Genomic DNA, 26,622 nt, shown 5'->3' with positions numbered 1-26,622 from the left:
ATATACCTTCAAAGGACATTAATGATTTTTCACTCCCTCTTTTTAAAGATATTTAGATTTCTATACTGAATAATATTACCCAAATGCTTGCCAATACACTGTGACCAGTATCATCCCGAAGTAGACTTTCAAAAAGGTTTTGGTGTTGATAAGTGGTGTGTGAAGCCTCAGACTTAACTTCTGCACATCATTCTTAAATAAGGCTGTGCACACGAGGGGGTGTGAAAGGAGGTGAAAGTTAAGAGCTCTCATTCATCGGATCACCCGGCTCACTCATCTTGTTTATTCTATTTTATAATTTGAGTCACTTTAGGAGGCATATTATGAGCAATTTCTGTGTGCTCAGGATAGGTCTAATTAGCACAAAACTTCACTGCCTGTCATTTCCTAGCTCCTTAATGTCGGTAAATCTTTATATATATATATATATATATATATATATATATATATATATATATATATATATATATATGGGTTTGTTCATCACTTGCCAAAATAGCAGCTAGTCTCGGTCAAACTGCAGCTCATTTTACTGGAGTGACACTGAACAAAAAACTGCTATCAATTTTGAGGTGTGCTTTCTTAAGCATTTTGAATTATAATTGATTTTTTAAAGTATAGTAATTTTAAAAGCACGCCTGGAAGAAGCAGCTCTGATCACTGATATGCTAAAAATTCCCTGACTGATATGAGAGAATAAAATAAAGCAAGACACAGGCTTCTTTCACTCAGTCCAAGAAAAAAATGCCAAGTATGTTTTTACATCTATTGATAGAAGACTACTTTTTAAACTAAAATGGGTTTTAATTTTTCCTCATTAATTTGTTAGGTCTGAATATGATAGGATAAAGGAAGTAAGTGATCTTATACTCTCTAGTCACTTAGAAAAACCCATTTTCTTCTTTGCCCTGACATTGGCATACCCTGGCAGCTGCTAGCAGCCCACATTAGAGCACTGAATGGAATAGGCAGTGAACACTACTGATAAGTAGTATGAAGGGGTCTTTTATGGCCAAATATGTGCTCCCTTCACTGTCCCAGCCCGCTTCTGCTGCCCTCTACCCTGCTCGGGTGTTGTTTTTATTTTTCCCGGTCCCCGTGATCTGTAGAAAATGCTGAATGTAGTTCCTGTTTCAATATAACATTCACTTTAGACCCAGAAGAGAGCAAGGGGATACGCATTCTCCTGCTTTATGCCAGCCGTCTAAACCTAGCTGGCCTCTAGGCTTTAGAGAATTAGGTTCAGGAATTAATGTACAAGCAAAGGAATGGTTCTCTATGCATTCAGGTGACAGTGAGATCTTGGATAACACAGCAGGATGGAACACAGAGGTGGCTCTTCTCTGTAACCTGCCGATGAAGAAGAACCCTGGACTGATGGACTGGGTCAGAGGTTTTCTTGCAACAACGGATATGTGGTTAAATAACTGTCTTCTCTTTCTCTAGACATGAAGATGGTGAAATTCAGAGAAGGTTTTTTATCCTACTAGGTGTTTCCTTCCACCCCAATCACAAGAATGTATCATATTAAGACCACAACAATGGCCACAGCCCCCTGGAAAAGCAAATATTCCCTTTATAAGCTACTCCAGGCTATTGGAAAACTGTGACTTCAGAAACCCATCCTTACCCGTATCTAGAAAAACTGTCAAACTGGAGTGATTAATTTAAGAACTTTCTGGTTTAATAATTTTCTTACCTCCAGCCACGCAACCACAGTGGGCCCATCCCACTGAGCAAAAGGTAATCCCTTCCTCCGAGCTTCTTCTAGAAGTTCATGCCTGAAGTACACAGCAAAGATTATTAGTTAGGTAGCATGGAAAAAGACAGTGGTGATTATTTGTAATGACAATAGTTTCTTTTTAAAAAAATAATACTTTACAAGCTTTTCTGAGGTAATACAGAATAACAAAATCCTTTCCTCCTTTTAGTAATACATAGAAATCACTCATTGGTTTTATGAGTGAAACACCAACATCTAAAAATAATTTCTCCCAACATTTATTCACAAAATTCAAATGTTAAATGTTAATGGACTAAGAAGTTGAATTATATTATCAGCAAATATCTTATCTCTTTAACAAGAAAATGGCCCCATATAGATATTCAAGCATACATTATGGGATCTGAATTAAATGAGGCTTCATCCATCTGCCTTGCTCACTTCTCCTTACTATTGCAATGGAGGAGAAAATGTCTGTATATAGAGGTAGTAGATAAATTTGGTTAGTTTAGCCCCATTCAAGAGATGTGCTTCATCTTAGTATGCTCCCCAGGTCCAGGTAGCTACATGAAGAGGTGTTTTTTTTTTTTTTTTTCATCTAGACTATGAAATTACCTCTCATTCAAAGAGAACTTGGAAGGAAATTAACTCCTATCACTAGAAAGCAATGTAAGGTGTGAAATTCAATAGCACATTCATTTTCATCTATAATCATCCCCGTTTTTAATGAAAGTGAAACACCTCAATGACAACAAATGTTTGATCCTGATAGCAGAATGTTGTAAAAAGCCATGGCAACTGCATTATTAATCACTGTCTCTGCTACTGAGCTTTATAACTGACATCCATTTATAAAACCAATTTTTGTCGTTCATTGTTGAGATAGCAAATATGTGTTTTCACCTAAACTCAAGCTGATATATACCTGAGCAGGACGATATTGGAAAATATATTCTCTTTTCCTTAGTGTGCTCTGATCTTACACAGAGATGATACCTGCTCTTTTGAATGTGTGTCTTTCATTGCTTAGGAATCTATCAATAATATCATATATGAACTCCAAAATGAAGCATTTGATTACTTCCTACCATCAAATAATCAATTACTTATTATAATATGTTAACATACAGTTGACCCTTGGACAACATGGGGGCAAGGGGCAGCAACCCCCTGCACAGGGATCTGCATTTAACTTTTGACTTTCTGAAAACTGAACTACTAATAGCCTCCTGCTGACTGGAAACCTTATGACTACATAAACAGCTGATTAACACATATTATGTATTTTATGCTGTATTATAATATAAGGATAGAGGAAATAAACTATTAAGAAGATCACAAGGAAGAGAAAATACATCATAAAACTGTAGTGTATTTATCCAAGAAAATTCTCATATAAGTGGGCCCGAGCAGTTTAAAACCCACAGTGTTCAATGGTCAACTGTATATAATTGAAAGTGCTTTTCAGTGAGAACTTCCCATATTTGCAGGGGATACTGCCAACAGAAATTCAGTGAGAAAAAGAAACAGAGGCAATACAAATACTGAAGTTATAGCAGCTGAAGAGACACATAGATCAACTGCTGTTTCAATTGAGGAAATTGCAAAGAAGGCATAGGTTAGTTTTACATGTAAGTTATTCAGCCCCTGTGACAGGGAACAGTGACACCAGTGCCCCGAATCCAAAGTGAAAACTAGAGGGGCTTCCTCACCTTGGATTGTGGTACCAGCCCCCACTCCCGTGGGCATCCCGACATTCCTTCACTGAAATACAGACTCAAGTAGCCTACTCTTACTGTTGCTGGATTGATAGAAAGGGATTGAAGGGTCAACGAACCGACCACTATGTACTCATTGTAAGCTCCTGTGGTGAGCTTAGACCTGTGCTCAATGTGAAAAACACAGGCATGGGCCCAGCTGTTTTTAAGAAGATCCCTGGTTAGAGGGAAAAGCAAACACACGAGCTGTCCAAAAGCACAATGTATTACACAAATAGATGCTAAAACTCGGTGATGCACAATCCGAGTGTGAGGATTTTAGAAAATGGGTTAATAGCAATGGAAACAATTGGTGAAGGCATCATGGCAACCAAGCTGGCTTTGAAGGGCATGTGGGAAGGCGTTCCAAGCAGCATGAGCAGTAAGAGGGGGAAGGTCGGGGGAAGGACTTGGCATGGACTACACGCAAGCCAATGGCAGAGCCGGAAGCGTTATTCAGAGTTGTGAGGTTACAGCTAATAGGGGAAGCAGCACTTCCAGTTATGGAGCAGCCGAGTGGCAGTCAAGGGGAAGAAACCAACATACATTTGCAGCTGTTTTTTTTGCTACATTTAGTAAAAAGGCAAGTCAATATGCACTCCACACCTGGGAAGCACATAGCATTGTCACAAGTGAATTATATGAGTTGTACAGAAGACATTTTATTTTATTTATTATTATTATTATTATTATTATTATTTACAAAAGCCATTTTAAAAGCAGAACACTTTTATTGTGAAACTTCTAATTCTCTAAAAATATTGCATCACACAAGCCAGAGTGAACCTGTTAAAACTCCTATAATGTAACTTCGCTGCTCATCACCCTCCAATCACTCCTGGTCTCTCTGAGAAGAAAAGGCAAAGCAGCAGTTAGGACCCCCACCCCCACCCCGCCCCCTGACCCTCTTCAGCTCTCTGATTCAGCTGCTACCTCGCACAGCAACACTGCCTCCATGCCTCCACTTCCCTGCAAGCAGCTCAGGTCTTGTTGTGCCTCAAGATCTTCGTGCCCACTCTTCTCTCTGTAAGGAATGCTTGGCCCTCTATCTCCGTATGGTCTACTCCCTCTCTGACTTCTACTATTTACTCACATGTCACCTTCTCTGTCTCCTTCCCTCCCTCCTTTAACCCCCACCAGACATTTTGACCCCCATTCCTTGATTAATCTCTCTCCATGGCACTTATCTTCTAACACAAAGTATCATTCATACCTCAGTCCATTATACCCCCCATCAAATATGAGCTCAAGAAGTACCAATGTTTTCACATATTCTGTTTAGAGATAATTAGAAGCATCTAGAACAAGGTCAGGCACAGACAAGGTGCTCAATAAACAGCTGTGAACGTTGAACATGTCTGTCAACGTTCACATTTAGGGGGTCCTTGTGTCAGCAAATTGAGCCCCATGATGTTTCTCTTTTTTGTAGTCCAAATATCTTTTTCTATTTTGGCTTACAAGGCCATTCAGGGTTTTAGGTTTCAAAACACAATAATAATAATAAAAAAAAGTCCTTAAGGTCTGTCTCCCCTTGAGCTGGTGTGTGGGGAATAACACCCATTCCAGCTGATCCCAAGTCTGATCTGGTTTGGGATCCCTGACAGGAGGCAATCCAGTGTGCTCAGATAGTTCTATTTTCTGTCAGAACAGAAATTTAATTGCACGATTGTGAATGCTTTGGGCAATCTGGCCCTTGGAAAAGTCAGTAAGAATATGCTAAGATAATAAGAAAAGGGAGGTGGAGTCCAACGGCTTCTGTCCTTTGGTTCCCAGCTGGCAGGGCTGGATCCCACATAAAGGCCTTGGGGGTGACACACTTGAAACTGAGAAAAACCTGCTAGAATGGGGTGGGAGGGGGGAGAAGCTGAGTTTTGCAGCAGGACTGCATGCTACATGACCTTAACTCCAGATGTGTTTTCTCTTAATCTGAAGGCAGAATCAAGGGTACAAAGAAATGCACTGAAATTCTCAAAGCAATATCTCATTTAATTCTCAGTCTTAAAAACCTCTACCATACCAAAGGTATAAGAGACATTCATCTGGGTTTATGGCATGGAAAAGAAGCCATGTTTAAAAAAATGATATGGGCAAAATATAATAACTGGAAATTCCTGAGTTTAATACATGATGATTTTCTAAGGGATTTAAGCATTCATTGTATGGGGGCGTGTTTCTTCTCATGAGATACTGTGGGGTCACCGGCAGAGAAATAGTGACCTCAATTGCTTAGGAAATACCAAATAAATAACTCATTTGCTACAGGCAGGCATCTTGAATGTCCTGGTGTTCTCTGTCCAACCCATCCATGTACGGAAAGGTATGTGTCTTACCTGTACTCGGGTACAACCTTTTCAAAGGTCAAGTGACAGTTCTTCCAAAGTAAGGCTGTGATCAACTTTCCTTAGGATAAGTTTGAGTCTGGAACTTGCTGTCTTTGTATTTAGACCTGAACAAATATTTTTGATTTTCTCTCTCTCTCTCTCTCTCTCTTTTTTTTGTCCAGAAAATCTAATATTCAATCATCTTTTCCCAAAGGATAACGTATATCTCACTATCATTATGGGTATGCAGTTTTGTTTTAAGATTTAGACTAGAATTTAGAGAATATCAGTAGCACTTCCTTTTAGAAAATCTATGTGGCTCGGGCTAGTCATCACCTGCACCAAAACTAAAAGAAAAGCACTAATTGTAAAGGAAGGTCGTTTTGAATAAGAAAAACTTGTGAATTGTTGAGTATTTTCAAGAAACACATTATCATCCACAATAAAGAATGACCTTAGGGTTCCCCCAAAGTCTCTCTTGAGACAGGTGTCAGTGAGTTACTGGGACTGGAAAGTGATACCTTAGGAAGAAGGCCAACAGGTGGGGAACACTTTGGTGTGTGTGCTTTCATTTGCCAGCCCATATATAACCGCACAGAGGGGGCGCTGTGCAAGTTCTACAGGTCTGAGGACAGGAACAAGGTGTGGGTACCCTAGGAACAACCACACCCAAGGATTTCTGGATACACAATCAAGAGAGTCTAAAAAATGTGCATGAATCAAGGGCATTTGCCGGGCTTGTAGCTTCTAACTCCTAATCCACACTAATTTGCCTCAATGACTCCATCCAAATGGAAATGTCTGACTTCTCCTTTTTTGGTTTTATGTCTCTCCTTGGCTATTGCAGTTTTGACCTAATTGGTGGAATATGCTCGCATATTTGTGAGCTATGTTTCCATCACACTAAACAATGTCCTCATGCCTCCCTGCCTTGTCTCCCCACTCACTTTGTCTTGATTTTCAAGACCAACAAAGATGCTTCTTGTCTGAAAATCATCCTTTCCTTGCCCCTGAGGCTAAATTTACTACTTATTTTTATAAGCACCCTAGTACACTAAGTATTCCTACCTAGGGTACCTTTAAGCTTTTAGTGACTCAATTGGTTTTATTCTTTGCTGAACACGAAACTCAGCCCACAGTAGGTCTATAAAAAAATCAGATGACTGACTACCTAACAAATTTGGTTGATCCTGGGGCATGCAAAGTTCCCTGTACTCATGCCCTTACAGTAGGGAAACACAACTTATAAATCAACAAGTTCAATAAAGTGTTAAACTCTGAGAAATAAAGTTCATTAATTACTCAAAAAAGTCACAGACCACAGGGCCAGTAAAGCCTCCTTTCTCATATTCTTCTCAACATGGATTGTTCATCACTGTCAGTGAAAAGAGACTTTATTCTCAGACCACTTAGCCTACGGTGCTATTTTAGGATTGCCAATTTGTGATATGACTGTCTGAATAACATACAGCACCCCTTCCTCTGTCACTCAGGATGGCCGAGTCAGTCGCCTTCCATTTAATGCCTGCCAATTTCCCCTTCATGTTTTCTATTTCATCTTTCTTTCCTTTCTATTCTTGTTGCCACCATCCATCCCCCCCGCCCCAACCCTTTAATTGGTTCCTATCTCCAGTTCTCAAACCTTTCTAATACACTGACATAAAAAAAAAATCTGCCATGATACCAGACCAGGTAAACTTCTAAAGTCTGATTGCTTAGGCTTCATTCTTGGTGCCTCCTCTTAGCTGTGCATCCACAGACAAAGTCACTTTACCTCTTTCTGCCTCAGTTTCCTCATCTGTAAAATAAAGCTGGTAACAGTACCTCCCTCAGAGGGCTGCAATGAAAGTGACCTGAGAAAATACATGTAATGTGATGACACCAGTGCCTTCCACAAAGGAAGCAGCTAATGAGTGTGAGCCATTACTTTTGCAATAGCGCTGTCCTCTGAAAACCCTCCAATGGTTCCTTAAATGTCTAAAGTATAACCCTCAACCTGAACTACAAATTCTAAATAGGTTTAATTTTGATTTACTTTTCTAATCATCTTTACTTACTTTTAACCAGAACTGAGAACCTACTTTCACAAATAACTTGTGTAAAAAGTAATCCCATCACTGCAACTATCATTTTCCAGAGTGGATAAGTTCTTTCCCTTCTTCAGCTATCAAAATCTTACTGTTTGCCTAAATAATGACTCTTCCTTTCATTTTGTGATAATCCCATTCCACAAGGACTCTTTATCCTTTAAAATCTGGAAACTTACAGTGTCAAACATCCCCCATAGGGATTGTTGATGAGCACCACATGCGTGCATCTCATCTCTCACCCAAGACTCTAAAGTCCCAAAGATGACTCTTTGCTCTTCCACCACATCTTGCTTTTCTCCCCACACTCTAGACAAGAGTCTCTCTTGAACAGTTATTATATTGTGATCCATAAAACTCTCAATGTTGACAACCACCCGGGATCTTTGATCATATGGTGAATTCTAAGTGTTCTGTTTTTATTAACATCAAACTGTGCATTGCACCTTAAAGAGAAGAATTTTGTTTAGTAGTTACTTATATTGGTTGTTCAGAAAGAGAAAAAATGTACTCTAACATTAAATAAGATACTTTGCAAATTGACTGACCACCACCAAAGCTTATTCAAATTCTCATCATTTGTGGATCATGGAAGTGGACTCCCAGAGTCTCTCATTCTCTTGTTTGGTACCCCTCCTTCCTACCCTTTTTCCAACTCCCAATGAGACCCTCCTAAACACAATTTTTTTGTTAAGACTTGCTTACTTAAAAACCTCCCATTGTCCTGAAAGTAAAGGTCAACTATCTTAGCATTATGAGAAACACTCTTAGTAATCTGGCCCTGGCTCTCTCTCCAGGCTCTTGTTGCTCAACCAGTACCGAAACACTTGCCATTCTCCCAATATCTCATTCTATTTGACCTTCCATACTTTTGCTGTCTTTTTCTTCTAACTGAAACATCCTTCTTCACATCATAATCATGGCAAACTCATCCTTGTCCTTCAGACACAGCTAATGCTTTATCCTTCTTGGTAAGATTCCAAGACCTCTCCCAGGCAGAATTAAATTTCTCTTCTATACAAATATTTTAACTTGTGTATACTCCAGTTATTGCACTTCTCATATCTCTCATTTAAAATGTACTGTAATAGAGATTTATCTAATGTGCTCTCTTGTTTCACCTAAACCACTTCTATTCTTCAGAAATAGGATATCATGGTGTGAAAGAATAGAGGTTCTGGATGTAGACAAATTAGGGTTTGGATCCCATATAATAATAGCTAGCATGCATTTATCACAAAGTCTGTATGAAGCCCTATCCTAAGTGTATATGTATAGGTATAATTTCTTTAACATTTACAATGATAAGATATGTACCGATACTCATTGGGAGATGAAGACACTAAAGGGCAAAAGTCTCTTGGAGCATAGAACCAGTGAGTGATGGAGCCAGAATCTGAGCCCCCAAAACTTGGCCACAGAGTTAACTTTCTTAATCCCCATATGATCTGTTAGCTAATTACCCTTTGAATTTTTCATAACTGAGAAAGGAGGATAAACTGATTGTAATAATTTTATTACGTTATAACAAGTAGCATCCACTTCATTTTTAGTATTAAATAAAATGATAGTCTCCCACTTCTCTTTCTTATATTTAGAAGTGGCACATCTTCATTTGGCCTCCTGGCTAAGATGTATAGTCTTTACCCCCTTACTATCATGCCTTTTAATCTTCAACACTATAAGAGAAAAAAGAAGCTGTTCCTTTTCTTTTCCTGTTCCTCCTTAATATCAGGCTCTGCACCTCTGTCAGAGGAAGGAGGCTGATCTTGTTTACCTAACTGGGATGGAAAATCTGAATTTCTTGTGACTTGTTTCAGTTCAACTGACTTTGTGTAATTGTAATACAAAGTAGTGCGCTGATTGAGAAATTCATCTCAAGGGCTTATTTATTTACTGTAGCACATGACAAGTAATCAGTTATTGATATAACCAGAAGAAATAAATATGTGGTTCAATAAGAACCAAAAATAAAATATAAGTCAAAATAATTTGAGAGTTGAATCTACTTCTTAACAGTGTAGGCTTGAGAATAACCTCCCTTACATAACGCTAGCAGTAAATCTACTTTCATTTCACACCATTATTAATTGTTACATTAAAATTCAGGAGTCAGGAGGGTAAAGTAGGAAATGATCTCCTCAAATTTCAAACAGATGATAGACTATAACTCTATCATTCAGAAATCTAGACTTGTCGATCAATTCTATGGAAATCAACATTACATATTTGAGGAACTGTTTGAAATTCTGGTCAGTAAATATGAACAAAATGTGGTGCCACCCACATTTTTTTCTAACATGTGCAAGCTGAAAATGTATATCTTAATTAACATAATTATTCTAAACAGAAATGTCAAAATCCCAATCAGCTGCTTCAGAACTTTGATTGCCTAAATATACATATTTAACTCCATAAATTAAGAGTTTCAAATTCAACATTAACAAGGTTGACTTGATTTTAAAAGCACAGCATACTGTGATTTTGTGTGTGTGCAAGGGTATGTGTGTTTGTATATCATAATATGGCACATTTTCACATGAAGTGCATATAAAAGTCCATTACGCATCTAAGTAGTGTTTTATTTAGATTCCAAGAACACATGCTAGGTTGTTTGGAATTGAAATAGTTTGACTACATTAAAACTGAAGCTTATTCATATTGAAGCCTTTTTTCTTCAAGCTGCTCTGAAATGGAGGGCATAGTCTCAGAAATTTACTTTATTTGTGAATTTGAATTGGGATTTACATAATTTCTTTCCTCACTTTATTTTGAATTTAATCAGTTTCGAAACCATTAAAAAGATATAAACGCACGCACACATGCATGCACACCCAACATGTGATGGGGCAATACAATTACTCACCCTATTATTGAAAACTAAAGGGACTTGTATTACTTTTCATGAAACAATTTCACTTTTGAAAGACTCTGTGGTCTGTTTTCTCTAGTAACTTTCTGATAGTAAACTGGGGACTTACTGGAGGAACACTGGTAATTTTCAGGTTATTGGATACCATTTAGACTAGATTACCTTAGTGCCTCATCTAATTTTCAGCCCTCTTTAACTCAGATTTTTTTTTTTTTTAAAGATTTTATTTATTTATTCATGAGTGACACAGAGAGGCAGAGACACAGACAGAGGGAGAAGCAGGCTCCATGCAGGGAGCCCGACGTGGAACTCCACCCCGGGTCTCCAGGATCAGGCCCTGGACTGAAGGTGGCGCTAAACCACTGAGCCACCGGGGCTGCCCAAGATTTTGAAGTTTATAGTTTCATGTTTCTGAAGTTAGATATATTTCCTCATACTCTTATGAGGTGCAGGAAGTTGACAGTAGTATCAGTAAATACAGAGAACATGTCAGTCCTTCAAGGGTATGCAACAAATGGGAAAATTGGTGTTTAAATTCTTATCTTCTGTTTCTTAATTCCATGGATGATCTTTCCATCTCAAATCTTCTGTTTTCACTATATTTGTACTCTCCTCCTGACACTTTAACTTCCAAAGCTTGCTTTTATCAATTCTACTAGAGAAATGATTTTGAGGTCCTAAAATGTTAAGTTCTAGGAGCACGTATGTACAAGATGACAAGAATCTGAATTTTAGAATGAAGACAATTACATCAGTTTCTTGAAGCCCATAAATGACAATGCATCGTCCATTTATTACTTTCAGTATTTCATTCAAAAAGTGATAGGGAAATTAAGTTTTATTTATTGGGATTATTTTCCTCATGAAATTTAAAAGTCATTAGAAAATAGAAGACCTGTACTACATGATGACACAAAAAACACTGTCTTAAATCTAATGTCTAGAATATTCATTATTTTCCAAAGTAAGAGCTTGAAACTTTGGCTAGCATAGTTGAACAGTACCCTAACCTCAGCTTGCCTTGCATTTTAAAGAACACTTACTAGAGCTTTCCTTAATATCATAAATTATCCTAACCGAAGTAAAATCTGCATTGTTAAATAATTAGTAGTAGTAACTATAACTTAAAATTAGAGTGGAAAAGTAAGACAAATATAAGCCATAGTAATGAACTAAGCAATATTACAAAGTTCATGACCCTGTATTGATATATGAAATATCCATATAGCAAATTGGGGGCACTCTCCGTAGTTTCCTGTATAGCAGCATCTCAATGGAACCCATTTATTTACTCATTATGTGTGTGTGTGTGTGTGTATACACACACACACACACACACACACACACATTGCTTTAAGTTTAAAAGGAGTAACTCTCAAACTAACGTGTTTTTTAAAGCTCACCATGTTACTCGTGCAAAAGTTTACACCAATGTAAGTGTTTTATAAATGTTGTAAATAATTTGTTTTGCTTTACAGCCCAAGTTGTCTTAGGAATAGATTAATAACATGTTTTAATTTTCGCTCAAAGAGCAGGATTGAGTAGTTTGGATTTTTAAAGCTCTGAAAATTAACCAATAGTATAGGAAATAATGCAAAGAACACGCAAAACTAAAGGAATCAACCAAAACCAAGGATTTCTTTGGAATCTAATCTGGGTACAAAAGTCCCAGTAGGGAAGTTCCAGCATTTAAGTCTCTTTGTTTAAGGACAGTTTTAGTAGTTAACATAGAAGTTTGTGTCTGGAAGAGAATGCGGGTGGAGCACCATGAAGCATGAGGGAACACACAGGAGGACCCAATCATGCAGCAGAGTCCAAAGTACAGAAGTGGCCTATGACTTAAGCCTCCCTGAGTGCCACGCTAACTCCTAGAGAATGACTTGAGAAGTAAGGAAATGACGTCTGGAATGCCTTTTGACATGCGCCTGACAGAACTGAAGAAGTGGAAGTGCCTGCAAGGCCACCATCATTAATTGGAGTATGAACATTTCTCTGAACCAATGATTCCTTTACGGTGTAGAAATGAATACACTTCACAATTTTCATTTGAGGTCAGAGGCAGTGCAGCTTGTGTTAAAACTGAAAAGAGAAATACTAAAGATAAAAGCAAAAAAGGATGGTGCTGAAAATAAACATGTTCAGCAGCCATTGTCATTCAACTTACCCAGATGTGCTTTTCATGAGATGGAGAAGGATGGATGGAAAAGAAAAGCACACAAATGTTAATGGATACATTTCAGTCCAAAGAAAGCCATGGAATAAAACAAGAGCATCATTTCAGATGTGCAAAAGCTCAGATATGAGAAAGACGTGGTATCTTTTTTTTTTTTTTTTAATTTCACCGTGACATACATACTCACTGCGTCCAAAAGCATGATCAGGTTAGGGCAGCTCTAATTGTTGACTAGTAAGTCTGTCTCTTGAAAATGAGCCACTCTGAAACATGCATGACCACATTTTTCCCAGCCTCTAGTATACCCCGGGAAGAAGCCAGGCACTTTATTAAAGAACATTCTTTGCCTCAGGCCACTCCTGTTGTTTCACAAATGAAAGCGATAACTTACAAAATAGTGCTCAGATTCTCATACAGCCTTACAGGCTTACTGTTGAGCTGAAGAAAAAGTTCAGTAGACCCCTGGAGATACAGCAGCTGAAGAGAGCACTAGTTAGAGGGTGAGAATATCTGGGTTCTAGTTCTCAGACGTGACTTGGACATAATTACTAGCAGGTTCTAATTTTCGATCTCCTCACCTTAAACTGGGTCAAGAAGAAATTTTACATTCCGGGCCCATAATTTTAATATTCTAACAAATGTCACAATAATAACTATTATTGTTTTTATAAAGATGGATTTGCCAGCTGTCAGAACATGAGAAAGTCTAGTGAATTCTATCACTCTACTCCCCTTGCTACACTACTTCTTCTTCCTCTGTCTGAACTGGCAAAAGAAATGTCATTTGTGCCAATTGAGTCTCTTTCAATAGGAACATTTATTTGGACAGATGTTTATAAATGTTGCTCTCTTTGAGGAAAAAAGCAAACTAGATTGGTTCACCAATACTATCACAATCATCATAAAACAACATTGATTTAAATGTAGCTTTTGAGGTAGCCCACTTGCTCCCTGGATATAGTAGTGGCACTGGGAAAATATGGAATTTAAATAATTCAACAAAAAGCCATGAGAATATTATTTTAAAATTTCTATACAAGCATAATAGACTAGTTTTTAGAAAAAAGAAAACTTTTACTACAACTCATAAAATATATTAAATACAACAAAGTATGAAGCAGAAATTCATATCTCAGAAATTAGGCAACTTATAGTTTCTTTTTTTATTGCTCAATCGTTATAAAGAAAAGGTTGACGTGCAATGGAACACCCTGTACGTGCCTCATCTAAACGCATTCATTCAGAGAAACCATGTGTTATTTTATTAGATAGGCCTTTCAGAGAATGCATATTCTTTGGCCTTAACTCCAGAGCAGCTGTGGGGAAGCTATTTAAATTTTCACAAGAACAAAAACATAAATGTCCATTCACATTGGCACTACAATGTTCTAAGAAATTTGAGGCATATTTTTTACATCACACATGCAACAGAAAGAAAATTAAAACCCAAAGAGACTCCTTCTAAGTGGTTAAAATGACTTTCCTGTCAACATACCTGTGAACTCTCTGATGAGCTCTTAAGAAAAGGCAATTTCTGAGCTTTCCAGGAAAATTGCCAGAAGTACTTGGGACCAGTTACTCCCATGGACAAAATCATCTTTCGCAGCCTACCAGCTATCTAGGAAATGCCCTCCACTAAAACAAGTTGATTAAATCTGCACACAGTGGAATATTAATAGTCCTCACATCCTCATTTGTCATTTTCAAAAACTGAAAACTTATACCAAGAAAAATACCTTAAATAAAAATGTAAGAGAAATTGTGAAAATAAACAGGAAACACAGATATAAAGGAGATACTCAAAAAGTACTGCTTAAAGTTCTAATGTAGGTTATCGGTTTTTATAAGCTGTCTGATTTCTCAGTTTTTATGCATTTTCTTGTTCTCCATAGTCAATTAATTTAAAGCAATAGTGAGTCACTTTATAATATTAAATATTTCAGCTCATGACTTAAAAAAAGTTCTGCAAAGGACAAAGAGCTAGAGTCATAAATGACTCTGATATATGATGTGGGATTATACTACAAATTTATGTCAGAGGGAATATATATTTGCAGAGTTTTTCATCTAGATACAGTATTTAATTTTTCTTCTTTCTATATTCTTTCCTACGAGCAGTTATTTATAAATCACATAACACCTTTATCCTTTTTTCTCTTCACTCCAGATTGTCAAGGTTACGATAATACCAAGACAGACTCTGTGGAAAAATAAATGTTCTTCAGTTAAAGACCACTATGAGTAACAGGCAAATAACAAGTTTCAATTGACATAGAGAAAGAACAGGTTTTAAGTTACCATTTAATGAGTAAGATCCAATCCAATTACTGGCATGTTTTCCTTGGGAACATCAGCATACGTCCAGACACAAGGAGACACTACCAGCTAGTATACGTCATATTCCAAAATGGGTGCCTGAAACTTTTCAACGGTCTCCCTTCAATCTTCTAGATCTCTTACTAAATGAATGGGCCTTTGCCTGTTTACAAACTAGTCAACTTTGAATGTTAAAACTTCACAGGATAAGTAACTCACAACACGAGCTTCAATGTGGACTGTGCTTGCCTCTTGCTTCTTAAAGTTCAAGTTGTTGACTCAGATTTTAGAATCAGTTATTGACACCAGATTGGGAAGTGGGTGGGTAGTAATGGGGGAAAGGGGAATAAAGTAAGGATTCCTCTTAACAGGTGAAACCTGAGAATGTGTAAGTGCTGGCTGCCAAAACACAGAAGAGAGCAGAATTTGAAGGTATAAGGAAGTCAGCACAACATGACTGAGCAACTGGGAAGAGGTGGGCTCAGGTAAGAAGAGTTTCCTAGTTTCCTCTAGTGAAACAGGAGAGGGACTAGTGTTAGGGCATATTTGGCAGCAAATAATTCAGGGCACCTTGATGGTTCCTTTTTTCTCTCCCTCCCAAGCAGACTGAGCTCATCTGCAGAAGATGCGGGCTTGAGGACAGTGGGGGTCTCTAATGGAAGCTGCAGAGTAGAAACAAGATCTGTAAGACAAACATACTGCAGTTACTGGGCACTGCTGAGTTCCCAATTGAAGCTGGCTCAACTTGTGCTATGATGTTCTCCAGGAGCACAGAAGTGTTCAAACGCAGACATGAAGAAAGAAAATTCATTGGGGGCTGTGAGTATGACACGTGGATACAATCAAATGAAAGAGGAGCAAAAGCGTTTAGGAATTTTTGAGTGTGTTGAAATTATGCACATGGAATCTAAACTAAACAGGAAGCAAGGAGGGAAGAGAAAGGGGCTAGTGTGCTGAGAAAGGATAGAAGTGTAAAAAAAATTGATAGCAGAAGAAGTCGATAAAGCAAAGTTGAAAGAAGACTGTTTAGGAAAGAATAATATGCTTGAATTGGTAATAAATAGAAATTTTGGAGTAGGAGTGATTTGGAGGTGATGAGAAGATACAGACTATGACCATGGGAGGTATCTGACCTGGAGTAGAGAATGGCATTGGAAGTGATGAAGCCATGACATGGACAAGTTAAGTTGTGGACAGGTGATCTATGTGGATATAAGAGCACCCCAAAGGTGACGGAAAGGCTCACTTTACATATAAAGACATGAGATACAGGTAAAAAAAATGGCCACACACATATCTAGTGATCTTTACAAATGAAAGGAAATGTTTTCAGTATGGTTTCAGAAGTTTTCAGTATGGTTCATCATCACAGTACTTCAGAATTAAATGTTTGTTAAAGTTAATACTGATTTCCAATAGTTTAAGTTTGAGATTCTTGAGACTCTTACACAGAGGTTAGGAAATCTTTATTCTTCTAATTTGCCCAGCAAACCTAACCCAGTCAGGCCCATGATTAAAGTTTTGATTATGTAAAATATGAAACAAAGACATTTAATTGTAGTTTTGTATACACATGTGCATAAAGTATACATATACGCATACATAATTTTTAGTGGAAATCTTTTGGCATAAACTATTTTTTGAATAAAACTCTAGCAATAAGATATGGATAACCACTGTCCTCCTTAGGAATGTAGAAACAAGGAAGAGAATCTTGCTTGATGGGTGGATAATTTTTAAATAACTACAGGAAGGGAGGGCATCTTCAAAGACCTTATGAAAAACCTATGGAGAGCCAATATAAGATCCTATATTTGTGGGAAAAAAATGGAGAGAATTATTTCCAGATTAAGACACCAGCATCATATTTAAATGCAGTCTAATTAGTGACTTTTTTTTCTTTTAGAAAAGGGGGTTAATTATCCTTGCTCTTTGATACCGACTTTGTAAGTTTTATTGGAATGAATAGCCTAAGATTGATTTAAGCACGTTTAAATTTCTTACATAGCTTATTTATAAGAGATAATTACTATTCTTATATCACTTTGAGATATTATGTGCTGCTAATTATATATAAAAAAGAAATCTTATAACACAGCTACATCTTATGCTTTGAAACTATATTCCCCTCTCAGTTTTTTTTTTTTTTTAAAGGTGCTTGGTTTGAATATATTTGTTGCTCATGTTGAAAGATGGGATAGGGTCAGATGAGAAACTATTCTCTAGAAAAAATATGCTACTCTTTTTAGAGTATACAGAGAGTGAGGAGTTCTTTTTTGACTCCTTATATAAAGCATCCAAGATTATATAGGATATTCAAGTTGTCCAGCTGACAACTACATGCTTTAAATTGCAGCTTTACCCCGAGATCCCAAATAATTTAGAGGAAAGCTGAGCTCAGTAGGTCCAGCCTCTTGTATAGCACAGGGCCTGGAAAGCTAGGTTTCCTCACAGGCAGAGGAAAACAGCAGCAGCTACCTCAAAGGTTTTGTGATAATTGAAAGAGATAAAAAAAAAAAAGAAAATTGAGAGAGATAATGCATCTAAAACATGTAGAATGGCACCTAGAATATTCTAACTGCTCAATGTGATTATCAGTTACTGCGTAGATATTAGACAATTATTATCATTACTAAATGAAGACTGAGGAGGAAAATGGAACAGAATATATGCACATGGGGAGAGAGGAGTAATTATCAACAAGAAATAGATATTTAGTATATTAAGACTATACATGCAACATGGGAAGCAGAGAGAGATAAAGCTTGTCAGATAAATAGGGACCAGGGGATGCAGGGATTTATGAGCCATCTAAAGGCATCTGGAATTTATCCTAAGGAAGCTGAGTTGTAACTGAGGGATTGTAGGCAGGTTCAGAAACATAATTTAGAGCGATCTCTTTAGCTGAAGGGTGAAGAATGGATTACAGGAAGGCGAGAATGGGACATGGTTTAACTATGATGGTCTGAAAGGGAAAGAAGAAAACCAATCCAGCTGAGAGATTTCAAAGACCTACTGTATGGATAGTAGAGAGAGGTGCACAGAGAAAAGAATAAGGACAAGGAAGCCCAAGGGCAAAGAGGAAGCCCAGGTTCCTTGTTTGGTCATCTGGATAGAAGTCACTGCCTTAATTCCTGTTCTTTTCTCAGATTTTCACGTTTAGAGTTCTTTCCCCACGCAGCTTCTATCCATGCATTCAGTTATTTGGAAAACATGTTTTGAGTACCTGTGATATGCCAGGCACTGCAATGTTAAAAAATAAATGAATAGAATTTAAAAAGCTTAGGTTCTCCTGAGTCCTGTTCTCTGAAATACATAGAGAATCACAGAATTCCAGGGTAGAGACAATTTGAAGAGCATGTAATTCAATCTGTCGTATAATTTGAATCCCCCATATAGTACTTCTGCATCATACACATACTTGGCAGGTCTATATTGGACATAATCATGAGGAACAACTCTCTTTCCAGGTGGTCAATTCTTTCTTCTCGGATATGTGATTGCTAACAGTTCTCACTTAGACTTGGCTCAAATTTATCTGTAACCACCTCTGACTTTTTGCCCAAGGTCTTATCACAAGGATACTGGTCGTATTCCTTGGAAGAGACGCTGGTTTGAAAATATCCACTTAAGTGTATTTCCCAGGAATTAACACAATATCCAGCTATGATCTGTGCAGTGCGTAGAATTTGGGCCCTATCAATTTTTTTTTGATAGATATTGAAAATATCATTGCCTTTCTTGCTAACTTGTCTTTTCTTACAGAAACAACTTTCTTAGGAGTTGCAGTTAAGATCTTCTGATACATACACACACACCATATCCTCCTATACACAAGTAGCCAGTAAGTTTAGTCATGAAATTGATGTAGCATTACATAAACACCCTTATTAAATTTTATCTTATTAGATCTGGATCTCTATGTAAAGGTCTTCCTTAAATAAAATAATTTATCTGAAACCATAACTATGTCTTCTAGCTTCAGTCCTCCACAAATCTGACGCTCTTACTTAAATCACTTGTCAAAGTGCTGAGTCGGCCACCTTCTAGTTCACTCAGCCATCACCAGGTCTTTTGTTCAGCCCCTTTGATTACAATAGTCCTATCAGACATAAATCCATTTTGTTAGCTTCAACCCAATTTTATGTTTAGAAGTATCATTTAAAAAGTAAATGAAATACCTTGCTGAACTCAATAAATGGTGTTTTTATAGCATTTTTCCTCCTCTACATGTCTAGAGAATGTTTGAAAAGTTTAAGGGCACAGCTTGCTTTATTTATTTATTTATTTATTTATTTATTTATTTATTTATTTATAAAGATTTTATTTTTAAGTAATCTCTAGACCTAATGTGGGGCTCAAACTCAAAACCCTGAGATCAAGTTGCATGCTCTACCGACTGAGCCAGCCAGGTGCCCCTCACAGTTTATTTTTAAAGGACTCCATTTCCTCTTGGTCATTCATAATCTCCTTTCTTATTGATCAAAAATAATCTATGTTGGGCAGCCTGGGTGGCTCAGGAGTTTAGCGCTGCCTTCGGCCCAGGGTGTGATCCTGGAGACAGGGGACTGAGTCCCACATTGGGCTTCCTGTATGGAGCCTGCTTCTCCCTCTGCCTGTGTCTCTGCCTCTCTGTGTCTCTCATGAATAAACAAATAAAATCTTTTTTAAAAAACCTATGTTATGCGTTTATTTTGGAAACTAACAATGAGGTAACCACTTTAGCTTGGAGAACAACTTTTAAATAAGAACATTAGGGGGGTTTAAGTTTGTAGCACTTTTTTTATTGTGTTCAAAACCTAGTAATTTAGAGAAGTGATCATGATCTTGAAATACTTACATGCAATAATTTGTTTTCATGTTTGTCTGTTTATAAAGACTTTAAAAAATGGAACTGTGTAATTTGAAAATCAGTAGTTTCTAACACAGTCTTTGTGACATAATAGGCATTAAGTGAATGAATTAAAAATTACCATTTGCATATTCCATTAATCCAGGATATACTTCAATCAAGACAAATGATATGGACTTATTTAGAAAAGGCCATTCCTCTTGTACATGTAACTATCTTAAGTTTTAATTTCCTATTACTAATTCTTATTTTACTCTTTCCATATAAAAAATGTTTCTCCTGGGCAGAAAATATGGAGACTATACAGGCTTCTGTTCTACTTAGTCTAATCATTAACATTGCACTGTAAGCTCAAAACAGCAGCCCTATTCACCCTGAATTATTTTCCTTCCTCCAAAAGGATAAAGTATATCTAAATATAGATATTTTTAAAACACTCTGATTTTCCCTAGTTTTATTTTTCCTAAAAATCTTCAATGCATTTTAGTCTTTACCTTTGGATATTATCATTTCTTTAGGTTTAGAGAATTTTTACAATTGTCCACAGTTGGAGCTAGACAGGGCTACATATGATTGATTGGATGGCAAGGCAGTGATAGTTCTAGCTCAGTGCAGGCACAGAAGACATGCTTGCGAAGTTTCAAGTAGGATATTGGGACATTCTCCCAGAGAAATACTGAGAACATTAGGATTGGGTTCTGAAATATTCTGCTTTATTAGATCCTTTTGAGTTGAGTCCCCAGCGTGTTCTCCTGTAATCAGGTCTGTATTATTATTATTTTTTTTTAATTTTTTTTTTAATTTTCATTTATTTATGATAGTCACACACAGAGAGAGAGAGGCAGAGACATAGGCAGAGGGAGAAGCAGGCTCCATGCACCGGGAGCCCGACGTGGGATTCGATCCCGGGTCTCCAGGATCGCGCCCTGGGCCAAAGGCAGGCGCTAAACCGCTGCGCCACCCAGGGATCCCATCAGGTCTGTATTAAATGAACCTTTGACTATAACTGATTGATCCAAGTACAAAGATCTGTTTCACACTGAGCCAGTCACATGCTTTCCCTTAGGAATTTAAAATTTGGAATGGAATGAAACAGAAAATATGAGCCCTTGACAACACTCTAGAGAAATATTTCATAATCTCTTATTGTTGAAATTGTGGAGTTGTCCTGCCTCTGTTGTTTCTGAAATCTCTGAGATACTCTAATATCCTACCCATGAATTCCCCCTTTTGCTTTATCTAGTCAGATTCAATTCTTACAGCATGCTTACAAAATAGATTTTTGTGGAGGAAGCAAAGACATTTACCTTCCATATGTATAGCATTACTTAGATGGGCAAATGTATTCAAAGCTTCTAACACACGTCTTACAAATTAACCTCTGGAATACAACTCATTTATAAGTTTAACTTGGCACACAGACACTTAATAAATATTTATTAAATGAATGAATGTTGTGGAATTTCTGTGCTACCTTTCATAATGAATATTTTCAGTGATATTTATTTTATTTAGAGATATGCAAACTCTGAACCTTCCAAATGCCAAAGATTAAAAGTGCAGAGTCTCAAAACACATTAAAGATTATGCACTGAGGAAGACCCTTAGGATTGCAATGGAAATAAATTAGCTAAATCTATAGAGCTTCACTTTCATGTCTTTGAAGTTCTAACATAAAGATTCATTGGTAGTGATTAACTATGACTGCCATGCTCCAAGGATAAAACCACTTCTCTGGAGGATGCTGCTGATAGCTGAGTTGGAATGTTAATTTTGTTTTAATGATGTTGAAAAATTGATTTCAAATCCATATTCATTTAGCAGTGCTATCCATTTGGAAGAATATAGTATAACTAACATGATAATAATAACACATTACAGATATTATAACTAAAGATTTAAAATGATAGATTAGTATGTTAATATTCATATGGTATTTTTCAATTTAAGTCTCAAGATACAAAAGATTTCAGTATGCATACATGTTTCTTTTCTTTTTTTTAGATTTCACTTATTTATTTGAGAGAGAGAGAGTGGAGAGAGCACAAGCAGGGGGACAGATGGAGGGAGAAGCAGACTGCCCACTGAATGGGGAACCTGATGTGAGCTCTATCCCAGGACCCTGGGGTCCGGACCTGAGCCAAAGGCAGATGCTTAACCGACTGAGCTACCCACGCTCAGTTTCAATAAAAAATTATATAGTGTAAAAATGCAGTAGGAAAATTAGCAGATAAAAATTAAGATGCAGATTTCAGAATTTATATTTCTGGAGATACGTGACCATTCACAGGGTTTTGTTAATTTTAATATGGTCACTGCCAATCAAGGACTGTCTTGAGAGACCAGTGTATTACTATGAAACAGACAACTTCATCTTTAATCATAAAAGTAAGCTTCTTGTAATTAAAGTTGAGCATAGAAATGGAAAAAAATTTAAGTCAATACATATAAACAGTCAGACTAACAAGTCAGATTGCAAGTATAAAGTAGAAAAATGAAACAAAAAATACTTGAAGAGAAATAGTTATGATATTTCTGAACTCCAAAGATAAATAGAAAAATCTTAAACTTTTAGACAGAGAGAGAGAGAAGGAATCTTACATGTTATATACAAAAGAATGACAATTGATATTAGATATAACTAGAAGCAAGAAGAATAGTACCTTTAAGGTTTTGAGGGAAAATTACTTTGAACCAATAGTTTTATGCTTTTAGCAATTATAAACTAATTTAGATGTAAAATATATTTCCAGATCTTTAAAAACTCAGAGAGATGGCCACACACTCTAGCATTGCATTTCTGGAGATGGTGATACGGGAAATTGTTAGCTTTGTGTATTCCAGGTAAATAAAGGCAAGAAATATGATGAGATATTAATACATTTAACACTGATACTTTGAAAGTTCTTTTAGATGCTTAAGACATAAAAAATTTCATTTCCTCCCTTGTGAGCTATTTTTTAAACAATTTTATTATTATTTATTTATTTATTTATTTATTTATTTATTTATTTATTTATCAGTGAGTGAGTGACTGAGTGAGAGATTGGAAGAGAAAGTGAGAGCAGTGAGAGAGCATGACCAGGGGGAGAGACAGAGGGGAAGAGGGATGAAACGGGAAAGAATCTCAGCACTGACCCTAAGCAGGGCTTGATCTCATGACCCTGAGTCATAGTCCTTGATTCTAGAGAGACACATTTACAGAATCATAATATTTGTAGATGCTATTTTTAAGGAGAGGTGGGGATTATACTTGTGCACTTTGGAAGCCTGTGACAATATAGCTCTTTCTATGTCATATAAATATTTCTAGTTCTGGGCTTCAGCTTTAGGAAACTTCCTCTTTTTTTTTTTTTTTTTACCATATTTGTAAATCATATTCTAACAGCTTGATTGGTAATAAAGTTGACATTTTGATCTGTAATTGCTAGACTCCTTTGTCTATCATCAAATAGGTTTTAAACTAAAGCAAAGAACAGAGTTTCTATTATTGGGTCCTAAGAGACCCACATCTAAACCTTAAGGAAAATTTGGGGAGTTAAAGAACATTTAGAAATTCAGCACTGAATAATCTATATAATTGGTGAAGCAATATGTTGTATACCTGAAATTAATATAATACTGTATGTTAATTATACTTCAATAAAAATATACAAAACAAGAAGAAATTGACATTTTTGATGGGCCAGACCATGTAAGTTTGTGGCCTTACAATAGTTTCTATCATGCCACACAGTTACCTTTTGTAGTTGTGTGGTTGGCTTTAGTTGTCCATCTTGAGCAAGTAGTTGTAGATCTTAGATTAAAACATTGGCTAGAAGGCAGCCCGGGTGGCTCAGCGGTTTAGTGTCACCTTTGGCCCAGGGCGTGAGCCTGGAGACCCAGGATCAAGTCCCATGTTGGGCTCCCTGCATGCAGTTTGCTTCTCCCTCTGCCTGTGTCTCTGCCCCTCTCTCTCTCTCTCTCTGTGTGTGTGTGTGTGTGTCTCTCTCACGAATAAATAAATTAATTAATTAAAAAAAAAACATTGGCTAGAGATCTAAGAAGGAGGAATGAGTTCTTCAAGATCAGGGTGACCAGTATAAAAGAGGGGAGGTGAAATTCTCAGGCCCCATTCCTTATAATGTGAATGTTAGAAATGGAGATGCCTTTTACTATGTGTTAAGTCAGAGAAGGTGCCCGGAGTCCAGTGCAATCAACCAAAGGATGATGGACAAGATCTCAAAGAGCTGTGACACTCCAGAAGGAGCCCACATCAAGAAAGCTAGGAGAATCACAATTTTAATGTGGAGAGAACGTACTGAGAATAATAAGTGACTCAGTCTTTAGGATTAGGAGAGCTATACCATGAGGCTACAGAAAAACTATTCAAATTTTAATGGGGGGAGATGAGAAGTTAATGTGAAGTACTTGAAGAATTATTAGATGAGTTTCAATTTGACACAATATTTGTAGGTATGAACTATACACTATATAAACCTGTTGAGGCAATTAATGTAGTTAAAGGTTTAAAAGAAAGAATAGCAAAGATAAGGCATAGTAAAAACAAACCAGGCAGGAGAACTGTAGATTGACTTCAGGCCTAGGTAAGATGGTGCTCCGATGGAATAGCACCTGTGTGATAATATCCAGCTCAGGAAGGGAAAGGTTGACAAGATCCTCTTGAACAGTGAGTGCTTTAGAAGATCCAGTATTGTACTATTCCTATGCCTTATCATAGGAAAATAACCAGAAATAGAAGAAAAAAACAAATGCCTACCTCACAAAGCAAAGTAAAAGTAGAATGAGGTAGGGACACAGATGCAGTAAGCTGTTCTAACCTATGTGTGTTTGATTTGCTGGATGGTAAATGCGCCTCAAATTAGACCTTAGCTGGGGACTGCCAACATTACAAATTTCTGAACTTTGCAAGAATTTGGAATATCTTGAAGGCTGTTCTCTGAAAGTATCTCCCACATATGGTTTTTTAAAAAATGTGTCATAACTAACTTCTTGAGATAAGATTTCGCTCAATTAAATTTAAATTCACAGATTGTTAACTGTAGATACCTGATATGCTAGTAAGTTGAAAATAGGGTTTTCCTTTAGCTCTGCTTTTCCCACGGAGACTAATGAAGCTCTGGTATAACTTTTGGGATAGTGAACATAGGTCTAACCTAAGTACTTTGTCCTGGAAACATCGTTTGGCTTAGACAATGGATAGAACATGGAGTAATAACTATTAGGAAGCCATAGTCATTGCAATTATGCACATAAACCTATAGTGTTCAATATTTTGAAAGAAATTGCTCCATTTTGCTATGTTGAAAATGTACTTGAATTTTTTTCTCCATCTTGAAAGACCAATAAACATGAAATAATTTATCTTGTCTATCTTATAAAACTCATTACATGAAGACACTTCCCTCTGGTAATCCAGAAACCAAGGCATAGTGTCATCCAAGCCCTGAGTAAGTGTTAGCACTTATATATGTCTCATAAATACTGGTTACATATTTATACTCATGAGGTTCTTGCCATGGAATAATCAATAATAAGAGAAATACTTCTGTCCTTCCATTAGTCAACCCTGATTTGCTTTGTTGGATCATTTTTAACCCAAATACCACTATCCCTAGGAAGTAATTGTACTGAGAAATATTACCTTTTATTATATCATAGAATGTTCTTAATAACTTTTTCAACATTAAGACAAGTATTTTATTTAGTGCATTTTAAAATTATATTTCGCCAAAACGTATTACAAAATAAAACTGAAAGGTTAAGTATAGTAAAATCTTCAAACTAAGTCTAGAACTAAAATAGGTTTCTGACTATGAGGGTAGTTAGGATTGAGAAACAATTCCTTAAAATTAACATTAAGTCAATCCAACAGTGTTTAAAATAATTATAGATAAGTTTTAAATATATTAGTCTTAAAATCACTACATGATTTTAATATTTAACTTTAGTAACTGTTGACAAAGACATTTAACTTGGATCCATTAACAACCAATGAAATACGTTGTCTGCCTCATTATCACCCTTATAAGCAATGTAAAAACTGGTTAAATTGCCACTATATGTAAATATTTCATTGTAGGAAAAATAAAAATTAATTTTAAGTGAAATAAATCAAGTTCATTAGCTAGCCTGGGTTTTAATTACTCTTATTCCTCTAGACATATTTTAAATAAACAAAATTGGAAGTTCTTTAGACTTAAAATAAGTTTTAAAAAACCTATCTAAAGAGAAGATTTCTTAGAGGAATTTTTTCTCAAAAAATAGCCACAAAATTGAATAAAGTATTCCTTGATAGTAATAAATAAAATTAAGAGAGTTTGAACAGATTGTGAAAATATTTGATTATATTTTTGAGTGATCAGTAATATAAGAAGAAATATTTACTACTATTGAATACAACTATTTGGTTGTATTCAAGAAATAATGCTCTCAAGGTCACTTCTTTATTTCTGCACAGTGTTTCTACTAAATTTGATGCATATATTATACATATATATAATTTTAATAAGTAGAAAATT

The 26,622-nt window shown here is 36.5% G+C and overlaps 1 protein-coding gene across 11 annotated transcripts in view; it reads right to left on the bottom strand.

Annotated features, from left to right (window-relative positions):
- Positions 1-26,622, bottom strand: part of PPFIA2 (PTPRF interacting protein alpha 2) — a 465,246-nt gene that overhangs the window by 29,628 nt on the left and 408,996 nt on the right. For 6 of the 11 annotated variants that reach the window (XM_041738828.1, XM_041738826.1, XM_041738829.1 and 3 more), the window contains 2 exons: positions 12,925-12,933; positions 1,700-1,781 (listed from right to left, as the gene is read on the bottom strand). In XM_041738828.1, the coding sequence (XP_041594762.1) occupies positions 1,700-1,781; positions 12,925-12,933 (91 nt within the window). The remainder of the gene's footprint in view (positions 1-1,699; positions 1,782-12,924; positions 12,934-26,622) is intronic. The other 5 variants (XM_041738830.1, XM_041738825.1, XM_041738827.1 and 2 more) reach the window with 1 other exon arrangement.

The sequence above is a fragment of the Vulpes lagopus genome, chromosome 23, assembly GCF_018345385.1.
Source record: "Vulpes lagopus strain Blue_001 chromosome 23, ASM1834538v1, whole genome shotgun sequence".
Classification (NCBI taxonomy): domain Eukaryota; kingdom Metazoa; phylum Chordata; class Mammalia; order Carnivora; family Canidae; genus Vulpes; species Vulpes lagopus.
Note: the sequence above shows the minus strand (reverse complement) of the source record. Positions and strands in the feature narration are given on the sequence as shown.